The 24565-nt window shown below is 45.9% G+C and overlaps 1 protein-coding gene across 1 annotated transcript in view; it reads left to right on the top strand.

Moving 5' to 3' along the window:
- Positions 1-24565, top strand: part of LOC119377971 (NAD-dependent protein deacetylase sirtuin-2) — a 43261-nt gene that overhangs the window by 7451 nt on the left and 11245 nt on the right. Inside the window, exons 4-8 of the mRNA XM_037647249.2 lie at positions 4352-4408; positions 5803-5871; positions 12953-13076; positions 17706-17765; positions 19755-19810. Coding sequence (XP_037503177.1) covers positions 4352-4408; positions 5803-5871; positions 12953-13076; positions 17706-17765; positions 19755-19810 — 366 coding nt within the window. The remainder of the gene's footprint in view (positions 1-4351; positions 4409-5802; positions 5872-12952; positions 13077-17705; positions 17766-19754; positions 19811-24565) is intronic.

Here is a 24565-nt window from a genome sequence, read left to right as displayed (position 1 = left end):
TAGCCCAGATTTACGCACGCCCTGCCACTACTGATGCATGATTAGATGTGGGATATCTCAAGCAAGGCATAGTCGGTATGGGTTGCCAGTGCAGTCCAGAACGCGCTGCTCAAGCGTTCTATGCAAGCATGTTGAGCCCATTACTGTCATGAAGTCATTCAGATGACCGTGTGAAATGTGGTTTTCTGTGTGTTAGTGCAAACTTGTTTATGCTCTGAAGCAGCTTACTACTAACATGTGTCTCCTCTATGTTTGAGGAGACACATGTTAGTGTGTTCAGCCATAATGTGTTCAGCCCTTTTCACCAGCTCTTGAAGTCTTCTGAAATACTTTAAGGGCTGATGCGTTTTCATATGGTAGTCTAAGGAAAGAATGATGGCCCACTATTAATTAATTGTAATTACAGATAACACTGTCACGGTGTTGTGACGGTGAAAAAAATGAGCAGCTGAGCCATACGCCTAAAATACCTAAATTCTTAGAATTCAGAGACAACATACTAAAACTGCTCTCCTGGCCGTTTGCTTTATGTATTTTCTGCCCTTTTGGGCCCCTTGTATGACATAGACCATCAACGGCTTGAAGATTACATGCCCCCAGACGAGGCGCTCGCTGAAACCTTGTGCCAACGTTCCGTGCAGTGAAGAGAAACATCGTGCTGGTTGTTCAGTTCAAAAACCATTTCTCGCGTAAAACAAAAGTGACCCTCTTAAAGCTTTCTGTATAGTTTGAAGAACAAAGCATACTACACTGGGATGTACTATAGGCCATATCTTAACTAGGACCACTACCCCGCGAAAATAATGCTGCAATATGGGTAGAAACGTTATTTTTGCCCATTTTGTAGAAGCATTACTGCTTTAGTAATACTTGTTGCTGGACTAGTTAGTAATTGCTTACTTGAATACAAGAAGACAGTAAGAAGGCACAAAAAAGGCATTTCCTTCTCTTCTTTCTTCTATAGTGGTTATGTGCCTTTTGTATTCTAGCAGTTACTGTTTCACTTGTTCGCTCGGCGTTTTTATCACCTAATCGATGCACTTGTTTTACCTAATCGATGTTTTGTTTATATTCATTTTGAATCAATCGGATATTTTTTTTTAGTACAAACGTTAAATGTGCTGCATTTTGCCACATTTCTTCATGGCCACGAAATAATGTAAATTGAAACAAAGATTAATAAACTAACATCACCACAAAAGACTGGTGCCTTTATAGCAAAAAAAAAAAGATATTTCGCAGTAGTAATGGCCCAAAGCAGTAATTTTGTATCATTTGTCATGCACGAAACAGTTTCACTTCTTTGTGCAAAGCTCAAGGCGCCCTCATGGCGCCACAAATTCTTTTTTTTTTTTGTGAAGAAAGTCGCCTGAATAACTATTTCCCTAATTCAGACATATTATCATTTTTTTAGCATAGTTTTATTGGAAATAACAGAGTATATAATGTTATGTGTAGCTTTAGCACAAGCATTAGACAGAGAACGTCGCAAAGAAGAGAACCACAATGCTGTCTGGCAGTTCGGCAGGCCAGCATGAGAATGGTTTAAATAATGGGGAACATACATGTTACACAACGATAAAATGACATACAGTAGAACCCCGCTGATACGTTTTTGAAGGGACCGTAGGAAATAAACGTAAGAGACGGGAAACGTAAGAGCCGAAAAACAGGAAAAAACGGCAAAATATTTAGTGGTACAGAATTTTATTTCAATTCGTACGAGCAGCACGAAAATTGGCGCGCTCAGCCGCGATCTAGTCGATGGATAGAAACGCGGAGCTTAGGACTGCCTCATCCACAGAAATGTAATCAACGTATGTGATTTTTTAAACACCAACAGCTGTAGGCATGAAAGAACTAAGCACACGCAATCGCGATCGACGCGGCGAGTCCGGCCGCGAACCGCACGCACGACCACGCGAGCTCCAACCAGCTCGAACTCCTCCCGTTCTCCGACAAATAACGATGATGATGAGTCTACGCCAACGCGATGGCAGAAATGAATGCCAATCTCGAAGGCCTTGCTTTCGCAAGCAATTACGTCATACACGCCATGTTTGTGCAATACAAATCTCAGAGGCTATGCTTTTATCAATAGTAAATGCCAATCTCGAAGGCCTTGCTTTCGCGAGCAGTTACGTCATAGACGCCATCTTTGCAATTTGAATCTCGAAGGCCATGCTTTTGTTTGCGCGCCTCTCATGCGGCTAATATTACGGTCAAACGAGGCCAAACTGCGTGAAAATGCACCATGGCCGCTCTCTTTGGTAGTCACTCGGTCGGCTCCGAGCGCACTTCGCGACGTATCATACGGGAACGGTCCGACAGTTACGACGTAACAGCGTTTCCCATACATTGTATCCTATGGAGCTATGCCGGGACCGGCGGAAAACGACGTAACCCGGGAAAACGAAGCAGTAGGAACGTACAGCGGGGTTCTACTGTATTAGCTGTGATATTTCGGAATGTACTAAAAGTGAAAAAACCAAGACAAAGGGGTATGTAAAACACGTTGCCTGCAAGGCTGAAATTTGCAAAACAAACAGACCAAAAAATAACAAAGAAATGTCGACAAGATGTGTAGGATCAAAAAATGTCATTTGATGTACCCAATCTCCTTGTTAAAAAGTGCAACCCATTTTGTACTATTGCGAGCTTTGGCCGTTCTGTGAATGGTGTGTGCTTGCAAATTTCGCCTGTGCATTGGTCACAGTATTCCTTAAGAACCTGTAGCATTACAACCACAACGTAGCAGCCGCGTGAGCTTATTATTATGTGGAGCATTTCTATACAGTTTGATCTTTTTGTTTTGCAGTCTTGTTTCTTTCTGTTCATACCTTCGCTCTTTCCTTTGCTCCTCTCCTTCTTTTGAGTGCAGCTTCAGGTGATGCCTTGCAAAAGTATCAAGAGTTCATAGTTTGCACGCCGCCATTCATGTTGTGTTTTTTTCTTGCCCTCCAAAAGTGTTTCGTACTGCTTATGTAGTGCAGTTTCTCGGCCTTTGCTCAACATGTACCAAATAGTTCAAAGGAATGTTTTGCTAATCATAAGGACGATAAATATACAAACATCCTTACAACTGGTAGATGGATGGCTGTTGCAATCAGCACCACATGTTTCGGGTGACACTGGCATTTATTGAAGTCCTCATCGCCATGTCGGCCGTAAAGATGGTTTCGTGGTTGAAACTGGAACAGAGGTTACTTATGCATTAAAAAAACACTAAAATACTGATAAGGCACGCTGTTCAGCTGTGCTACACTTGAAGGAAGCCACTAAAACGTGAGAATGAAAAAAAAAACTGAGAGGAAGAAAGCATGGACAGTGACACAGAGGTCACTGTCATTGCTTTCTGCCTCTCCGTTTTTTCCTATGCCCACATTTTAGTGGTTTTCTTCGAGTGTAACCATGTGCCAACTTGCCCAACAAGCAACTCTCTTGAGTTCAGCTGAGCACCTTCGTGATCGTCCTCCTCGCCCTCTCACAGCGATACCCCAGGCCTGGATGCAATGACTTTCTTGATGTTGTTTGTTTGCCACTCGATGTGGTGTATAATAAGGTGATGCTTCGCTGCCCAGGTGCAATTTTTTGGCAACTCATGATAGAGTAGTAGAAAACTGTTGTTCAACCTATTCAATACAGTCGAAACTCTGAGTTAACGAAGTGATGACCACGCTCGAATTATTTTGTTAAATCGGGAAGTTAGTAAACTCGAGAAAGGGATTTTTCTGTCCTTCCAGATGCTGCATTGTATTTGCTGCTGATCCACGTCTATGTGTGTAAAAAGTTCGCGAAGGACGCCCTTCTTGGAAGGCTCCATGTCCAGGCGATGCACGTCAGGTAGACGGTAACGTGAAAGCTGTGACAGGCTACTGACATGCGAACACGTGGAGAACGAATGCAGTGATTGTGCGAGCAGGCCGAGCGAGAAAGCTGCGATGAGACGATCTGTGCTGCCTGTCGCATAAACCACGAAATAACGAAAGCAACCAACGCTGTTACTAGTGCCATCCTGTGCGTAAGAGCGCTACAGACTGCCCAGTCCATTGTTCTGTGCATGGGCGTAACGTGTAGCTTCGGCAAATGAAGCTAAGGCTATGACTAGGCCGCCTAGACGTTTTAACGCGAGAGCGTTAGAGTGCACGCTCGAAGGAAAACCGTTGTCTTTTAAAAATAGAAGAAAAAAAGAAAGACTTCGTTAAATCTGGTTTAGTGGCCAGGTTATTTCGTTAATTCATGTTGATGACAACACTGAAGCATATGGGTGTTTGCCGGTTAATGAAAATTTCTTCGTTAGACCGGGAACTTTGTCCAATCGGGTTTCATTACTTTGTGCTTCCCCTTGCAGAGGAATCCGGCACCCTTTTATGCCCTGGCTCGCCAGCTCTTCCCAAAGGATCTTAAGGTGAGTGCATCATGGGCAAGGAAGCTGTCACATGAGGGAGATAGGAAGCTCACCACTACCTGGTGCTACACCTGAGGAGGGATTCCTTGGAAGTTCCACGTTTCCACACAGTAAAGCATTCACTATGCAGGCAAGCACATCAGATGTGCACTTAAAGTCATGCTTTTCTCTAACTTTCAATGTGGTAGTGCGGACATATTGGTAATTCATTTTTTAAAGAAGGGTAAAAGCCCACAGAGAATACTATTATTATTTGGTTTGGATACACAAAAAACACGAAGACACAGAGGAAATAGGGAGAGAACACTAACGAAAAAGGCACCCAGCCACAGACACTTTTTTTTTCTGTGTTCTCTTTGGGCTTTTACCCTTCTTTTACTTCCATTTGCGTATTGTTGAAGTTCTTTAGGGTGCCGTCGTTAACTTGCAATGAGTCGCAATAATCGGTGCTCACCTGTATTGATGATAGAGCGAAATTGGCAACAATTATCAGGTTTTCAAGACAACAAAATGGAAACGAGAATGACATGTATGATATGATGTGTTAGCAGCTGGAAGGTAAGAATGTGTAGAGAACTTTGTAATGAGGACATCTGTGCCCTGTTTCATTTCTTAACCAACTCATGAGAAGTTACAACATGCTAGTTACAGTCATTTGCGCTTGTCAGATTTTGCAGCAACATGAACTAAGTTAAGCTTTTTGGATGATCAACGTTTTATACACGAACTGACAAAGAACTCTTGCCAAGGCAGCAATTATTGCTGTACTTATCAAAAGCAGCGAAGTGTGTCGTGACCGCCTGCCATGTACTCCGACGTAATTTTTCGATGCTGTAAAGACCGGAAGGTTCCACTTCATTCACCTCTGTAGTGTGCACAGAGTCGGTGATCAAATTGTCCACCTTTGGTCGCCGATATCATAGGAGCAATTAATGCCTTCGCTACCCTGCACTCACCACAGCAGCAAAAGCAGCTTTGGATTTAAGAGCCCTCGTGTCTCCGCTGTAGTCTGTCTGTGGTGCTAAACGCGGCTCCATTGGTAACCACGTGGTAGTAGATTTTGTCTGACTACCATGATAAAAGACACCTGGAACCGACGGGACCGCATGTGTTGTCCTCTGCGAGCGTGGACTGCATGATAAGTAGCTTTAGTGTGTTCCTAGTGCATAGGCGATCGTTTCATCAACAATCACTTGGTATACATATTTACGCAGCTGGCTAGCACTGCCATTTACCGGATCTAGAGAAGAAAATTAATTAACAGAGCCTTAAAATAGACGTCTCACGTGTGCCTAAGATGTAGAGGTTATTTTCATGCATATCATCTAGTGCCGCAGTGACAGGATAAAACCTGCGAGCATGTGCACTGACCGCTGCTACCCTTTGTTGCGCAGCCAACGCTGAGCCACTACTTCTTGCGGCTACTGCACCAGAAGGGCCTGCTGCTTCGTCTCTACACTCAGGTCAGTCTCGGTATTATTCTTACTTCAAGTCGTGCACCTGCTCTAGAGCATTATAGTAGTGGGATGGGGTGTAGCTAAAGGACAATGCTGTACACATTGACACACGAAGCAAACGCAGCTGTTAAAAAGAATATTGATGCAATATAAGCCAGGAATGTGCCCTGGACTTTTTTTCGTTACTTTTCTATCTAAATGATAGGGGGAAGGAGGGGAGGACATGTTTATTAGTACAAGCGTGAATAATGCCTCCCATTCGCCATAGAGGTGCGTAAACCTGCAAAATAAAAATGAAATCAGGTGTATCTCGCAGGTGCGCCTGTGAGATGCACCTCTTCTTTACTTGGCAAACAAGAAACCACACCAGATTGACTCGCACAGGAAAGAAACGTGGGAAGGAAACTGCCAAGAAGACGTAAACAATAAGCGAAAGTGTAAGATAAAGATTTCTAGTAGCATTTTCTTAAATTCGCTCTAGAAGAATTATAGAGAAAGATATATTTATGGGGCAATGACAGTTCTGTTGCATTCCTCGTTTACTGCTCATCCAAGTTATGTGCCAAAACCAACTCGTAATGTTATTCGGGAAGCTGTGTAACGATGTGTGGCCGCCACTCCCGTACAACCTCGTAGAGCGCAGGATGCTGCGGTTCTAGACGTGCGAATGATTAGAAAACAACCCACATGCACACAGCAGAGAAGTGCCTGCTTCGGACAGTTGAACTAACAGCTGTAGAAGTGTCAGTCAAAGCACGCAGAATCATTAGCCACTTCTTGCGGCGTTTTCTCTACTTCCTTCTTCAATGAAAATATTGTGGTGCACCATGAATGATTCAGACCATGGCAATTGCAGGACCGAGGCAATCTGCACTTTATGTAAATAAATAAAAGAATGAACTTTGACGAGCATCAGCACTTACCTCTGGCAGTATTATAAATACTAATGCTGAGGAAACAGACGCTGCGTTCAGTTTTCCTGCTGTGAGCTTCGGTGGAGGTCAGTAATTGTGAGAAACATTTGAATTGCATAGCTAATTAACTAAAATTGTCTAATAAACTTTTTAGTTAGTGACCTTTGGCAGTTATTGCCAATGGCGAGTTGTAGCCACGGAGATGACAACGCTGTGTCAGCTTTTAAAGCAAAGAAAAAGTAAAAAAGCCCTGCAGCCTTCAAAAATCTGTTCTTTTTTTTTTTGCGTGAACCCACAACTTAGTACATAACGAGTGCCGGAAATCTTGAGCATTGACTTGAGCGTGTTGCAATGACTGCCGTGGCCAATCAGAAATATATGTGCTATTTTCTGTAGCTAGCTCAAAACTTGTGGCTGCAGATAACTAGCCTCTTTCTTGCACCTGGCAAATAAGCAAAAGATTATGCTGGCTGCTGCCTATACCGAACATCGAGGCTTCCTATCTAATGAAAAATAACACGTACATTTCGAATTTGCCACTGTATTCATTACAACACATCACCAGTGGTCGTTGCGTTTGCTTAAGACTTCTGGCACTACTCATACGCTTAGTTTCTGGTTGGGTACCTGAAAAACCCTGATTTTCTCGTGCTGCAGATCCTTAGACAACAACCTTTTCTTTGCTTTAAAAATTGACATGTCGTCGTCTTTGCAGTTTCTCCCAAATGTCCCTTGGCAGAAACTTCCAAACTTCACTAATTATAAGGTTAACCAGAAAATAAAAATAGACCAACCAACTGATTTGCACTCTCTTGAGACATCCTGACATCCGCACAGCTAACAGTTTACTTCTGAAGAGGTATTCTTTTTTTCATGGAGAGATTATTTTTAAAATTTTGAAAGTGTTCGCTGAAGCACCCGGTAGTTTCAATAGGAGGTAATCTGTGTTTGCTGTCTGTGTGCGCAGTTCCCTGTACGAAATGCATACATGTAAGAAGTACATTTGCAGGAATGATATAGATACGAAAAGAGGCCAATATACGTGACAGCTACAAAAAGCAGCATGAAATCAATGGTTCGGGACATGCATAAGCACTCAGTTAAAAAGCCTGGCACGGCTCTTCGATTTATAGGAAAGCATCCTTTCAATGTGTTAGACTACAGGTACCGGTGATATACAATCGCTTCTAAATAATTAAAGAGATCTTGATGCACACGACAAGGAAGATAAGCAGAAATGGACAGTTTCGGAACCACATTTTCTGCTTTTGGGCATTTCAGAATTTCCTTACACTGAAGTTTGTTACATCGAGGTTTAACTGTATATACCAAGTTAACCGTGAGACTCAAGTAAGTAGAAGAATGAGGATGGGATGAAGCGCAGTTTGTACAATGCGGAGCATTCTCCAAGAAATGCTCCGCATTGGAAAGGACTATAGAGACACTTCAAGAGAAAGAAGGAGACATCGTAGCGGCAGATGCGCGGCAGATTCCTGTCAAGCTGTTCAAAGAGTTTTGCTAGGAATTTTACAGCGAAAGCTGTTAACAGATCACAACGGCAGTGGCACAGTTGTCCGCCGCCGCCGCCGGTGTCCGTAACCACTATCACGTGAAATAAGAAAAAAGAATGAAATAAATGAGAAATATCCGGTACCGGATGGGATTTGAACCCAGTCCCTCTGCGTGGCAGTCGAGTATTCTACCACAGAGCCACGCTGGTGCTTTTAATTCATTTGCGAAAAGACCCTATACAGGCGTCATGTCGGGCAAGGAATCGCGTTACCATGTCATGTAGCGTGGCAGAAGAATAAAATAACAACCAGGCGTCACACAATGTGAATTGCACGAGTGTGTGGTTTAAAGCTTCCCACCCACTACAAAGAGGTCAGCCGTAATTCTTCATCGTCATCAGCCACATGAAGCATCAACAAAGTGCCCATAATGCCTCACAGATGTGTAGTGGGTACCTCGCTTATCCACAGATAGGCGATTAATGGCATAGTGGGTGCTTCCCTACTTAAAAAAAAAATATTGTAACGGTCATGCGGAATACCGACGATGGCTTTAGTTGATACTGGGCGACTGTGGTCTGTGATGAGCCTCGCCTTCAAAAATCGGCTAGGCCACAAAGTTATGTTTTCCTTGGACAGACTCCATTACCTTTCGTGGAGTAGGCGGCGAGTGGCTTCATCCCCTCGGTGTTGTGCTGTGAGTGTTTTGTTGGCTGGAAAAGTGTTTGCGTCGAATTCCTGGTTCTTCCTCGTTGTTCGCACGATGTGATTCTTGGTATCGATTTTCTTGAGCAATGCGGCGCTTCCGTCGACTGTGGCAGTGGCGAAATATCGTTAAACCAGTTATTTATACCAGCACTTTCTGAACAAAGTTCACGTGGCGAAGACAGGAACACACTCAGTGTGATCGATGAAGTGATAGCACCATCTTGGTGCCTGACACCCGTTCGTGTCTCTTCAAGTGCCGTTGATGCTGCTTGTGTTGACCTTGTAGTTGGGCCTCTCAGCATAAACTGTGCTAAAAGAATATACTTGTGGCCCTGTTCTGTCGTGTGCATGCGAAAGGAGTCGCAACATTGTGGGCGCTGAACTGTTCCGCATGCCGGTTGTGCTTCCTCGCGGTATGAAGATCGCTTTCTTCGATGAAGCCTCATGCAGCTCAATAGCAGCACTAACTGCGGACCCCGCCACAGCTTCCTCTCCTTGCGATAATCGTCATCACGATCTAATGCTCGGTATGATCAGTAAGGCTCTCAGTACAACTGAACGGCAAGCGCTGGGACAGGTCCTTCCCGGCATATTGCTGCATTCGACTTTGAACATGGAGATGCGCCACTTCAGCTACCGTCATCCCGCACTCGCCATAGAATAGACACCGGCTTCAGCACACCCCATCCGCCAGAAGCCCTACCGAGTGTCATCCTCCGAGCGCAAAAGTTATTGCCGAACAAGTAAAGGACATGATGAACAAAGGTGTCGTTCAAGAGTCGTCCAGCCCGTGGGCAGCCCCGGTGATCCTTGTCCGGAAAAAGATGGTTCCTGGCGATTCTGCGTGGATTACAGGCGTCTCAACGCAGTGACCAAAGAAGGATGTCTATCCCCTACCACGAATTGACGACGTCATTGATTGCTTGCACGCCGCTTCTTATTTTTCAACACTTGATTTGCGATCGGGTTATTGGCAAATACCTATGGAACCTGAAGACAAGGAGAAGACTGCATTCGTGACTCCAGATGGCCTGTTCGAATTTAATGTTTGCCTTTTGGTCCTTTGCAATTGCGCCTGCCACTTTTGAAAGATTATGGACACAGTACTGCGTGGTCTAAGTGGGAGATATGCATGGTGTTACCTTGACGACGTTGTATCTTTGGCCGCACGTTTGAAGAACATACAACCGTCTCCGCCTTGTCCTCGACTGCATCGAAAAAGCCGGGCTGGTTTCTGAATTCCAAGAAATGCCGTTTGGCGAACGTCAAACACTGGTTCTAGGACACTTAGTGACAAGGATGGCGTCAGACCCGATCCTCGTAAGATTGAAGCAGTGAGCTCCTTCAAACCACCGCAGTCTGCACGAGAACTCGTTCATTCATCGGCCTATGTTCGTAGTTTTCGTCGTTTTGTTCCCCGGTTTGCCGAGATCGTCTACCCACTCACAAGTATCCTGCGACAGGACGCAGCCTTCACTGGACACCAGACTGTGACGCCTCATTCTCCCCAACTTAAGTTTATACTACGTCAGCACCCCTCTTACGTCACTTCGATCCATCTTGCCCGCCGAGGTTCACACTGACGCTAGTGGTATCGGCATAGGAGCAGTGCTTGTACAACGTCACAGTGGTGCAGAGCATGTCGTCGCATACGCCAGCCGTTGCCTGAGCAATCTGACGCAATTATACGGTTACGGAACAGGAATGCCTGGCAGCTGTTTCCGCCGTCCAGAAGTTCCGCTGTTATCTTTACGGGCGACCATTCAAGATAATTACCGACCACCAGTCCTTAGGCTGGCTGATCGGTTTGCGTGATCCCTCTGGTCGCCTCGCACGTTGGGCACTGCGCCTTCAGGAATACGACTTTACGGTGTCATACAAGAGTGGCCGTCGTCACGCTGACGCGGACTGCCTCTCTCGGATTCCTCTTGCCACTACCGACTGCGAGCTGAGTAATTTTGACGACTGCCTCGCTGCAGTTACTAGCACGTTTCCCGACGCGGCCGACTTTCAGCGAGAACAACGCAACGATCTCACCCTCGATCCGCTTTTTGTCGCCGCCCGTACTTCCCACGGCAGCGGTCGCTTTACTGTTCGGGGACAAGTTGCTCTACAAATAACTACTCTACCTGAGCGCGTTTTCTGCTAGTTGTCCCCGAGAGCCTCCGCTCCGATGTTCTACGGCCTGCATGACGATGCCACATCCGGCCATTTCGGCTTCGTGCGAACGCTGCACCGCACGCGGGAACGCTTTTATTGGCCGAAGATGTACGAAACAACCAAGCGCTATGTCGCTAGTGCGAAACGTGCCAACGTCACAAGCGACCTGCCACCGCAGCGCCAGGCCCCCTTCAGCCATTGACACCACCCAGTACGCCTTCGAACAAGTAGGAATTGACCTTTTGGGTCCATTTCCTTTATCTAACAATAGGAACCGCTGGATAATCGTCTGCGTGGACCATCTTACACGGTATGCGGAAACAGCAGCCATACCCTCTTCCACCGCTGCCTTCCGTGGCGGTCTTCTTGCTGCACTCCGTGGTCCTTCGCCATGGCCCACCGCGTGTCATTATCAGCGACCGTGGCCGCCAGTTCACTGCTGTATGCTGTTGAAGAATTACGTTCGTATGTGCACTACACAGTTCCGTCATTCAACACCGTACCATCCGCAGACAAATGGTCTCGTTGAACGGACAAACAGAACGCTGACCAACATGCTTGCCATGTACGTTTCCGCCAATCACAAGAACTGGGATGACGTGCTGCCTTTTATCACTTATGCGTACAACACGGCGAAACACGAAACAACGGACTTTAGCCCATTTTATCTCCTGTACGCCAGGTTACCGCGAAGCCCTCTGGACACTTTCTTACCCTTCATTCTGCACAATGACGATTCGGTATCGCAGACCTTGTGCCTCGCGGAAGAAGCGCGTCGAATAGCTCGTCTTCGGACTCTGGCCTCGCAACGTCGTTCGAAGGAGCGCTACGACGACCGTCACGAACAAGTATCGTCGAAAAGGCGATTTGGTGTTGCTTTGGACACCGCAACGCAAGCGTGGATTGTGCCAAAAGCTTTGTCACAATATTCGGGCCCATTTGTAGTCGTAGACCGTCTCAGCCAACTCACTTACGTAATAGCTCGTCTCCTGAGCAATGGTCGACGATCAAGCGGAACGCAGCTCACTCATATTGCGCGCCTCAAACGGTTCTACCCTCCTTGACCATCTTGACTCGCCCTACGGGCTTCGTCTGCTTGCGGGGGAATGTAACGGTCATGCGAAGGACAGAGAAGAGAAAGAGAAGAAGAGGAGAACGAAGGGTTTTTGCAAGGCCGCAGCGCGCTACCACCATCATCCATCTCCTGTAAATAAAACCCTCTCATCACAACTCGTTGTAACAATATGATTTATGGCGAGGGGGATCCTTGCATGTGTGCTGTATTAGTTTTCCCAAGAGAGTTTGGAAGGGGCTCTAGAAAGGCCGCTTTTCCAGATTTCGCTGTGACTGTGCTGTGTGCTCCGCGCAGGCCTGGCGTTTTTTAGCTATATGTTTTTGTATCTTTTGTGGCAATGTTCATTATTGGTGTAATCACTGTTTTGTTTTATGTTAGCTTCCTGTTGTGCACTGCCTGGAGACACAGTGGACTTGCATCATATTTTCAGAAGCAAAGCCATACAATCTTTTTACATTTTACGAATGATATCGTGGAATCTGAGAAGCTTGGCTGTTGATCATGCATCACTTGAAGGTTTTCATTTTGCTTCTCATTAAGTGTAGTTATTAAGTGTAATTAAATGTCTTCTTTATAAATTTATCACAGAGATAATGCTGTTCAATATAAGTTATATTGTTTACTTTCTCAACACTGACGCATTGTTCACGCTGTTATATAGCTCATGCAGAGACGAGAGAGCCGAGGCCACCTGCAGTAAATATGTGATGTGTGTGCAGAACATCGACTGCTTGGAGCGATTGGCAGGTATCCCAGCGGAGAGCATCGTGGAAGCGCACGGCACCTTCCACACCTCTCACTGCTTGTCGTGCAACCGCGAGTACTCCCTTGATTGGCTGCGAGGTGAGAGTTTCATTATTATTTGCAATGGTATGCTGAGTGAGTCTGTGTGGCTTATCACAGAGGTTGAGGTGACCGTGTCAAATTTTGGAATGTCTAAGTTTTAGGGATACCTTAGTGGAGAGAGGTGAAAAAAACTGCTTTTTCAGTTCACAATATAAGCAATAAAAATAGATTGAATACAAAGTGTACAACTCCTTTGTAAATTAATGTTTAAACAAGTGCAGGCCGAATATGTTGCATTGAGCGCAGGGCAGACAACTGTATGCAACTTGACCTAGCTGACATTGGATAGCGTCGTTGGTCCACTGCAGCGCTTGAGCGTGGTAATATGAATTAAATTGAGCGTAGCTTTTCTTGAAGCACTGATGGGATCCGCCATTGAAGCATCTTTTCAAGTTTGTTGCTAAGATACATACAGGTGACCGGACATACCAAACATGCATTATCAACCAACCTTCTCAAAGAATCATTTGGTGACCAATCACTCCTGCCGCCTGGTTTTCCGTTCGCAGGGAGCGGATTTCTAGTGAGTTTTGCTGCTTTCACCTGCTTCGAGATTTAGTGGGAACCATACATAAGTGCCGTTATGTCAGTGGAAGGAAACGCTTCAGCCCAGCAGGTGTAGACGAGACAGCCTTCAGTTTCTGCGCGCCACGCCAGCGCCAGATGCTTCCCTGTTGGGCCGATTCAGATGTGGAAGAAAACACTGCTCGCCCATGAGAGCGACTGCGCGCGTTTTTGGCGGAGTGTGTGCTACCAGGTTGAAGGCAGTGTCTACGATGTGAAGCATGAAAATGCTTGAAATTGTCATGACGCAAGCTTGGTACATGCCATTATTACGTCGCAGAGTGCCGCGGCAACCCAGAAAGCATGACACTGAGTCGAGCCCGCGAAACTGTTATAAAGGGAAATTCATGGACAAAGCAAGCTCCGAGTTGTACGCTGCAGAGCCAAATTGTGATTCTTCTTATCGAGCGCCTTCTTTTGATCACCATCGAGTGACCCTGAGTGACCCTTAAGTACGCAGCAATAAAATTTGGTCGAATTCTTACATTTGGTCATGCTCATTGAACACATCGAGGAAGAAGTGCGCAGGAGCACCAGCTGATGTGAAAAATTGTTGTGGATGAGTGCACATCGCGCCATTTTCGAAACAGTGATTGCGATTCCGTGTTTAGGACAGTAAAAGGGGTCAAACAGCATTGGTGCTTTAGGATAAATCTGCCTATGGTCTATGAAACCATTAAGTGGCCGCGTAACAGAATGACTGCCGCATAGCAGTTTTACTACACAAATGGTGATTGCACTGTTTATCATTGTGAAGTTAGGTTATTGTCACAGGCCTTTGAATATCCATTCATTAAGAATCGTATGCAGCCATCACCAAAGCACACATTTCTCATTCATTTATATAAGTTTTTCATGTACAGGTTATGCTAAATATTTTATTGCGATAGCAATTATGTAGACACTCTCAGTGTGTTTCTGCCGTGATGTATCGTATAAAGTGCCAATTGATAACATTGCCCCGTGCATCGTATATTCTATGTGCAAGTGAAAACATGCGAGCGCGGCGATGAACACTTATCTAGTAAGAGGCCATCTATCATCGCGTGAAAGGCCCATGGTGCGGAGAGACAGCTGCTTAGCTCCGCACTTTAGCTCACCCGAGTGTGGTTGCGTGCGCTTATCTTTACAGGCATTGGCAGACAGCTTATACGTTTGTACATGATAGTCTCATTGTTCGGTTTGCGATGAAGTGATAGACAGTGAGAAGGTCGCTTCACTTGCTGCAGTGGCCATGTTTCCTTACGCCAGCATCTCCTTGAGGTACGCCAGGTTGGATGCTACACACGTTAGCCACTAGCCTTACTTGGTATAACATCTTAATTTGTTGCTATTGCATTCATTGCTTTGCAGTTGCGGCAAAATTGTGAGTTTCTTTAGCTTTAAAGATCTGGAGGTCAAGGTGCTTAGTGTTTCCTTTTTTTTTTTATTGAAGCGCCTTATGTTTGCCCAACTGAAATTTCAGTGATCCATACTTCCCAGACATGAAGTACTGTATGTGAAGTTATGGTAGCGTTCCGCGAAACAGAGCATGTGTTTCTGATGCAGAGCAGCACAGAAAAATTATTATTTGCTTCGTTTTCAGGCCGATGTATCTACCGAAAGTGAACGCTTTCATCATAGAAAAGTTGTGAACCGCGTGCTCCGTATAAAAAAGAAACTTTGTTTCTAGCTATTTTAAGCATGGTGGATTATGCTGCTTTGAATTGATATCGGAAAAAAATAAACAGACGTTTTTTTTCTCTCATGAACCTGTAATCCCAGAAACCACTGGACAAGGGATTCTGCCCACATCGGGTTAGCACGAATTAGTCTGTGGTAACTGTTGCATTAATAAACGCTTATTTCTCTCTCTCGCTCTCACACACACACACACACACACACCTCTCAGCATGCCGGCTTCATTCACATTGATGTAGCAAATAATTTCAGCTAGGTTTTGCAGGTCTCGCCATTGATGTACGACAAAAATTAGGTGTCATCTGACGCCCATCTGAAGCACAGTAGATTTAAAAGGATTTGAATGCGAATTTGTTGCTAATAATCCATCTTGAACAAATACGGCACTGCTTAGAAGTCTGTCTAGTAAAGAACGCACGATGACGGGTGCTGAATGCCAACAAAACTTTTATTGGGCATGCACAGATATATATAGCTTGTAAAAGAACGGCTCGAGAAATATTCGAGGCTTTCACAGTGATGCGCGAAGACTCAACGTGTGTCACCGCCACTTTGCCTATCCATTCTGACAAGCAGTATAGCTTTCTCCAGCACTTATCGTGATTCACGCATTTGTTCTTATCTTCAGAACCATGTGCTTCAGCGAACAATTACCCTTCTCACATTGTCGACAAAGCACCGTCTAGGACGGTCGACGGAACTTTTTTCAATAATGGGGGCGCTTTTTAGCAAGCTCAGCAAAGCCGCCTGGCCAAGGTTTTTTTCTGTATAACGGTCTGTCCAAGCTGAATATGCTGCTTGAATTTAGGGATAATGGCAGCAGCCTAATGGTGTCGATGCAGATTTGATTGAACCAGGCTTCACGTGGACGAAAGGAGTACATTGGCGGCTTCATGTATCGTGTCGTCTTTGAGCTTTGAGAGTGAAGGCATCCGCGATCCCAGTGGCGCACGTCAGTGTTCGCACATGGCGATACGAAGCAGCAAGTAATTAAACCCTAGGTGGCACCAGCCACCTAGGGTTTGTTGTGTCACTGTCCGAGCTTGTTGTGTCAGAAGGGAACGAATGGAAAAGTGCCTGCAGAAAATGGAGCAGCTATGTCGGACAGTGCTAGTGATGTGGCAGAGGAGTGCTTGTATCGAGATGCAACATGTGAAAGTTTCGCCATGGCAATTTCATGGAAGTGCGGCCGCGGCGGCCACATTTTGATGGAGGCCATATGCTGCAGGCCCATGTGTTTAGATTTGGGCGCACATTAAAGGACCCCTGACACCGAATTTGGAAACTCGAGATGCTTGTGTTGTTTGATAGTCCTGCATGCGGGGGCACTTCTGACCGATTATGAGTGACGAGCGTTGCCTTTAAGATATTTTAATTTGGTTTTAAAGTAAGCCTGAGTGCTCATCTGAATTTTGAACTCCTATCAACATAACCACTAGTATGACGTAGACGTAGGCCCCTTGTGACGTTGCAGAGGTAAAGCAAGTGTTGTCGACGTCACAGACAGAAATATGCGCGGTGCATGCACTGTGGTATATTGCGAAGCATGTTTGCTTTCCCACCTTCTCCTTCTTCGGTACGTGTCGGCAGGCAGCGTGAGCTCTCCGCGTGTGTGTTCTCCAACTGGCAGTTCAACAAGCGCGTGGCTGACGTCACCCAATACTGAGCGCACGTCATCACGCGTGCCCCGAGGCGCGACCGCCGCGGCGCGGCGCTAGTTTCTTATCCTCTTTCGGCGCGCGTTTTGAACCTACACTAAAATGACCACAATTAACGCTGCTAGGATTATTTAGACATCACGTTGGAGGATTTACGGTGTCATTCCGTGATTACAAGACATAGACCTACTTATTACAACATAAATGTCCCAAACAAGAAATCGGCTGTCAGGGGCCCTTTAAGGAACCTCAGATGGTCGCATTTTCCGGATCCCTCCACTACACGTCCCTCACAATCATACTGTGGTTTTGGAGCATAAAACCCCAACAGTTATTATCATTAATTTCGTGGAAGTGAACCATGGCCATGAATAATGTGTTGATAGGGAAGAGGACGTCTGCTTCACTGAGCCTTCAATGTATCGAGTGCCTGCAGTGAACTCTGATATTAAATTGAGGCGCAGTATTTTTCGTGCAGTATATGTTGTGATAGCACTCTATTGTGAATGTGGGTGCATTATGATCGGTATTTCTTTCTGAGTAGAAATGTTCATAACGAGGTAATATTGTTTTTCTGGACTGTGTATGCTGTCAGACTTTTCACCCACTCAAAATTTTAAGAAATACTATAAACTCTGGCTCAGTCAACGAATTTTCTGATTCTTTTGGAAAGCATGCTTACTAAATTTGTTAAGCAGATGAAATGCTTGCTTATGTTTTGCAGAGCGAATAGCTGCGGAACCTGTGCCCCTGTGTTTGGACTGCAACTCCCCTGTCAAGCCAGGTAAAAAAAGATCACTTTCACGAGACCTTTTATGTTTTGAGTGCAAAGCATTTCTTAGCCAACCAAAGGCACTAGGACTGTTCCTATCTATCTAGCCGCCTACGTCTTGGCGCTCTCTTGGTCATCTCCTCGGTATATGCCAGAATTGGCATACGAGGACAGGAGTGCATGATGAACATGATTTGCAGGTCATGACACGGATACCGTCTTTCCTGTCGTGTATGTCATGAAACTCTATCCACCAGTCACACGTGGCACATACGTGTGGGTATGCGCCACAGGTGATTCACAGTCTATGTCAGCCCAGATTTCAGATATCTAAATGTGACAGCTTTGGTGGTCAAGCTTTGTTTTTGGTTTTTTGTGCTGTCTTTCAATAATTGTTTTTTTACTTACGCGGCTTCTCGGCTAGTATGTCATTTTTGTTCCGTTCAGTACCTTTACAGATGTTCTAGCCCAATTTTCTCAGGCTCGTGTGTTTGTTTGTTTTCTACATCAGTGGGCTGTTTTCTTTGATGGCTTGTTTGGCCTTGGTGGCGCTCACTTCTTTTTGGGTTATCGATGTTTCGACTGTATAGTTAATTTGGGCTTGTGTCACTCTAAGTGTGTTTATTGCAAGAGTCAGGTGGTGCGATATTCTCGGAAGATTTCTATTGTGTTGGGTGCTAGGCAGGCGCGTGGCCATGATGTGGTGTTTATGGTGAGGTTTTGACATTGTTATTGGATGGATGTACACGAATGGTATTGCCCTTGCTGGTTGCCGTTACAAATTTTCATGTTTTTTCAATAAACCTCAGTTGAAAGATGAGCGGCTGTCCTGTGTGCTTCTCGTTTATGTCCCCGTTTCGTAGCGCTCGTTTGTTTCGAATCATGGGGGGATCTTCGCTAGAGAACGAAATGTCAGCTAGCGATGCTGCCATTTGAAAGAAGGCCTTTCCCATATCTCATATAATGTCAAAGCGGATGAACACTACAGTGTTCCTGTATCAGAACCTGTATTATAGCTTATGGAGCTACTGCGTGTGATTGCATCTATCTACGTGGCTGGCGCAAAGGCGTCAGCTGGAGCATTTTCAAAGCCACTGATGAGGCTTATGCAGTTGAGTGCTTGTGTGCGTCTTTTCTTGCACCCGTCTTCGTAAGTTTCCGTGCTAGACAGTGTAAGAGAACTCGGAGATGAAGGCGGGCACCTCAGGTAGTGTATTCATAGTGGCCGATTAAGTAGTGCAGAGGCTTGTTGTCGACAATAACGGTAAATGAGCGGCCTTCAAAATATGGCAAGCAACAGATGTCAGCCGGATAGTGCTTGTCCCGTTTTGTCTTCCTCGTCCCTGTCTGCTAGCGCTATGGTTCCTTTTGATCCTTTTGAGCAACAGATGGCTGGAAACACTGTAGGGTTCATCCACTTCGACATTACGGCAAGGGCGTGCCACCCATTGTTAACTTTTTTTTCTTCTGTAGTACGGCTCCAACCGCAGAAAGGGATGAATTAGTCATGAGCGCCAAAGGGTAGCTTGACAGATGGTGAGAAAGTAAGGCACACTTAAAAAAAAAAAAAAAAAAAAAACGCCTAGGTTAGACTTTTTCGCTTGTTCTCCAGAGCGCTCTGCTTACTCCCACAGAATGGGTGTAAACAACTCCTATGGAGGGGCATTTATACAGTGCATGTAGCGCATAAATTTTACTCCTATTGTGCCTCAGTGGAAATTTCCTGCGAGACATGACGGGAATTCTATCGTTCTCATTTGGGAACACATTTAATGGAATCGTTGTGGTATACTCGCACTCTTGGAACGGGAGTTTTTCTGTGCTGACATGAGCACGTGTTTTTTTTTTTCTGTAATTCAATTTGGAATTAATTCATGGAATTTAGAGGGTTTAGATGAATTTATTTGAACCCCTTTAAGTTCCGAATAGTAGTGCGTGTCACTCAGTATGTGTCACTGGTCTAAGGCAGGCTTGCTCATTGTCAAATTTTATTCCGTGCAGATATCGTGTTCTTTGGTGAAAGACTGCCCAGTCGGTTCTTCGACCTGTCGGAAGAGGTAAGAGTCCTAGCATTCGCGCTCATTTCTGCGCAACATTGCTCCCCGTAATTTAAACCACCTTTGTTACCCAAGCCATGACTTATTTACTTGGGACGTCCGGCCCCGTTGTGGGACGTTGAGGCTTCAAAACCCACCTACATGCTGCTGTAACGGGTGCAAGCAATGCCCTGCTTCAAAAAAAACGGCGTTCATAAAAGCTCTGTACAAGCATGAAACGCATTTCATGCATACAAGCATGAAAAAAATCACAGCATATCCACGGAGTGAATGATGATGAGTGGGCGAAGCTGCGGAGGTTCATCGGTAAACCGTGAATCTTCCGTGAATTCTGCCCAGTACATCATCACCGACGTGAGATCGGGCGCGTTTATACTAAAGGTTCGATGAGTTATGACGACTTGCAGCTCACTTTAATTTTACATGTACGCTGTGAATTTTCATTGTTTAGAAAACCATTGCTTTAGAAAACACCTTGCGTCTTTCGTTAAGCAGCTGGCGTCTTTTTCGTTTTGCTTTAGAAACATCTGGCGTTCTTTCGTTTTGTTTTTACAAAACATCTGGCGTCTTTCGTTGGTTTATTTCATCAATCAACGGCGTTTTGAACAAAATTTTTATTGTTTAATCACGCACAGGAGAAATCTCACCAGGCACTACCTTGGAGGTAAACAATGGCTGCTAATGGGAATGAGAGACAGAAGAAGTCGGCTTTTAGCTAACACACTTCTACAGAGACAGAAGAATTCGGCTTTTAGTTAACGCGCACGCTGCGAATTTTTTATTGTTCAACAACGCACAGGAGAAATCTCCCACCGGCACCACCTTGGAGGTCAAAGGGTAAGACTTGTTACTCACAACTACGAGCACGACGAGGGACGAACGGGTGCCGCCTTAAGGAGCTTCGCCCCTAAAAACTGTCGTCGCCGGTAATCCACGACAGCAGATCTGTGTTGGGGTGGATAGGTGAACCACACCTACAAACCGTTTCATGAGATAAACCTTGCCAATTAAGCTAGGTCGGTCATAAGCTCCGCTGGTAGTCCAGCCTTGCACTAGTGTGCAAGCTGCCCGCATTTCTTTTTACAGCAAAAGCTTGTTAACTCGAACTCGGTTAATTCGAACTTACAGTTAATTCGAACTGATGCCCAGGGCCCGGCAGAGCCCTGTGAATTTCTGTGGCGGAAAACTCCAGATAATTCGAATGCATCGGTATCCACAACAGTTAATTCGAACTGGGAGTCCCTGGTTTTGATCGCTCCTCACAGAAGTCGGCCCAGAATGATCCCAATGCATGTGTTGCGAAGCCAAACCAAATTTACTAGTTAGGCAAAAAAAAGGAAACAGCTGCATTCCTGAGCAGATGAGAATTCGTACACTGCGTTGGAGCTTTTAAGCAAGCTGCCAACGGTGCAGCAGTCGCGACAGAAGAAACGCAAGCAAATACAAATAATTGATTGCGATTAACTTTGATTGCGTTAACTGTGACATGCAAGTAAACGTGTTTTGGAGCATAAATAGGGTCATATGTTTCGACATAAAGGCTCACTGCTCACACGAATGCATGTCGGTGCTTATTTCTGGCGTATCACTGACAGATAAATTAATTCTGTTCACTCTTACAGCTCCATGAACATAATTTACTAAATCACCTGCCACAAACGTGTAGTGGCGCCTAGTTCACGATAACGAGTCCGGAGGTGGCTTCTTTGGGTTCTGCCCGCGCAGTGTTGCACGACATCCGTTCACTCTAGCGCACGCCCGCTAATTCGAACTCCGCTTAACGCGAATAATTTTATAGTCTCCTTCGAGTTTCAATTAACGAGCTTTTACTGTAGATGCGAAGTATCTTATGGCAGAGTTCAATCCGGTGGTGGTGGTGGTGGTGGTGGTGTGCAGCGTGACCACCCTTACTGCGCATGTGCATACCCTCTCCACTCACCCTCTGCACTTCCCCTCTCCCCTCCCCTCGCCCCCGTCTCCACTTCCCTTTCCTCCTCTCCCCTCTCCCCTTCCATCTCCCCTCCCCTCTCCACTTTCCCTCTCCCCTCCCCCTCTCCACTCTTCCTCTGAAACTCGGGCTAGAGATGCCGAAATTCTCTCCTGCGCAACGCCGCGATGAGCACCAGCGCATGCGCGTCCCCTCCCCCTCTCCTCTCCTACGCTGCCCCCCTCTCGCACGCCTGCCGACTGCGTTCCCCGCTCACCCTGTGAGAATTAACGGCCAGGCTAGAGGGAAGACAAGATGCGCGCAGCGTTCCTCTTCGCGTTCCACGACGCGAGGTCGGTAGCATGCCCAAAGAACGCCAACGGAACGCGATCGTGCAAGTGCTCCGGCTTCGCATCGCCTCATGGTCCCCTTTAGTGGGAAATGGTGTAATTTTTTCTGCGCAGTGCTTGTGTTTTAACAGCGAAAAATTTGGTGTGTACAAAAAAACATACTGGAACGCCTCGCGTTGCCTAGCAACTACTAATGCCACAGCTGCATTCACCTGCTCCGTGAGACTGTCTCGCGACTCCACCCTCTGACCTCGACACTGCACTCAGCCACTCTTCTCCGAGTGTCATGGCGTCACTGGCGACTGCGCATGTGCTCCTCCTCCTCCGTTCCATAGAAGAGCCTGTGGATAGGTGGTGGCGCGCCAGAATTAGCCATGGGAAGGCCGAGGAAGAAGCCACTTACAGGGAATACGGTGGGCTGCCAGCCGGGATTGTCAGCGTCGACGACGAGTGGATCCGGCGCGGTTTGCCCAAGAATGGATGTGAAGCAACGGCGGCGAGCCGAAGACCCCGAGTACGTACGATGAGAGAATACTAGGGAACGGGAAAGGCGATGACAGCTGCGAGAAGACCCCGAAGCGATGGAAACCCTACGCAAACGACGACGTGCCCGTAGATCTGTGGGAGGTGCAAACGCTCGATTTCAGCGCCAGTTTCTGTCTCTGGAGTTTGGACATCCGTGTCGTGTCTGTGACTTTCTGTGGTTTAACTTCACCTAGCTAAGGCTTAGCAACAACCTAGAAGCAACCAGGTTAGACTTCAGAATCATCCAGCTTTGCTGTTTCAAGCCTTGCGTGACTTAGCACAAGTTTCACAATTTTTTTTTCTATTTTGCTTGCGCAGATTCGCAGTTGTGACTCTAGTAATATGCACGCTTTCCCAAATAAACCTCAGGTGGATTTCAGCATTTATCCGTGTCGCCTCTGTTCGTCCGTTTGTTTCTCTTTCCACACTGTGACGTTCTTGCAGGATCCGTTGGCTGTCTTACTGAAAATTTGCATAGCGACTTGTAGAGGCGCTATACTTCCAACCTACTTTGATGTGAGTCTCGGTCACTAAAATGCGACGAATGTAGGTCCCGAAAAAAAAATAATAATGGCAAGTATGCCCGTGGTATTGCGGGTGAGCAGCGCCAGCGAGTTTACATTGCATTTTGTCAGTTTTTCAATTCGCTTTGAATTTGGATGCCATGCGCACATGACTGAGTGGCAATTATTAATATGTTTTCTCACGGAACGTGAAACAGGCAATGTGCTGTGGGTGTTCGCATGTTCGCGCTCGCTTCCTACTGATATCGACTTCAAGGCAGAGGCCGGAAATGCTCGCTTTAATAACGAATGCTTTAAAACCATCTCTCTGAAATTTGGAGATCACAGCGCAAAGCTACTTTCATGTCGAGAAGATAAACACATCGACGGAAGAAGTCATTACAAGATATGACGCTCTAAATACCTGTGGTGTACATGCACGTACAGCCAAGAAAAAAAATCCATACACAGGGGGATATGCCACAAGCAGAACTATGTCAGATGCAAACGCAAAGCATGTTATCACATGGCAGAAAGAATGCCTGCATCGTAGAGCTCTTCTCAAGCTCCTTTTATTTCAGTATGCCCTATTCACACAGCTTTAGGAAGCAACTAACCCCTTCGTAAACGTTCATTTCAGCGTTCTCGATGTTGTTATCCCCATTTTTCAAAATGTTCTAACCCACCAGGCCGCGTAACTGGTCCAAAATCATGCGCCTCCATTGAATTCTGCGGCGCGTCCGCGGGAGCCGAAGCGGAAAATGGTGCCATGCAGAGCGAGCTCCGCCGGCAGGTGAGGAGAATCGGGGAAGAAACCAACACCCTCTAGACTAGAAGGCATTGAGAAAACGCACTTGCGGAGGAGAGTGGGCTACTTTCCTAGGTCAAGAGGCTTTAGGCTCGCGGACAAAGCGGTAGCCGCACAGTGAAACTGGTCCCAGTAGACCTTCTGGTGATTGTGCCGTTGGGGTAGTGATATGAACGAAACGGGAAGCGGGGGGTGGGGCAACGGTGCGCTAGATGTGTCACCATGCTGTGTGTAAGCTCTGTGCCTAGATCTACTGTACAAAGAACGTAGTCACAGGCGGCCACACAAAATCACAAAACATGACAGAATAGTATCACAGAAAATCACAAGAGCCACTTTTCGCCGGTTTGCCAGTGAAGAGACAAAATTCGGCGAATGGACAATAAGGTAATTAATCTAATTTCTGCATGGTGGTGAACTTAGTTTCTTCCAATCTTTTTAGATTCAGTGGTTTTTCTCATTCTCCTTATCAGCGTGTATTTTGACAAGCGTGGGAGGCGATGTGCGTGCACATGGTTGCTACGGTTATATATGTCGCTGCTTTTCTGAGAATAAAGTTAGTCGCGAGTGATGCCCTTTTCTGTTCTGTCGTATTCTTTCCTTGATGGTACGCGTCTTTGTTGTATGTCAGTAGGCAGATGC

This window comes from Rhipicephalus sanguineus, unplaced genomic scaffold (assembly GCF_013339695.2).
Source record: "Rhipicephalus sanguineus isolate Rsan-2018 unplaced genomic scaffold, BIME_Rsan_1.4 Seq6390, whole genome shotgun sequence".
Lineage (NCBI taxonomy): Eukaryota > Metazoa > Arthropoda > Arachnida > Ixodida > Ixodidae > Rhipicephalus > Rhipicephalus sanguineus.
The sequence above is the reverse complement of the archived record's forward strand: the minus strand, read 5'-3'. Positions and strand labels throughout refer to the sequence as shown.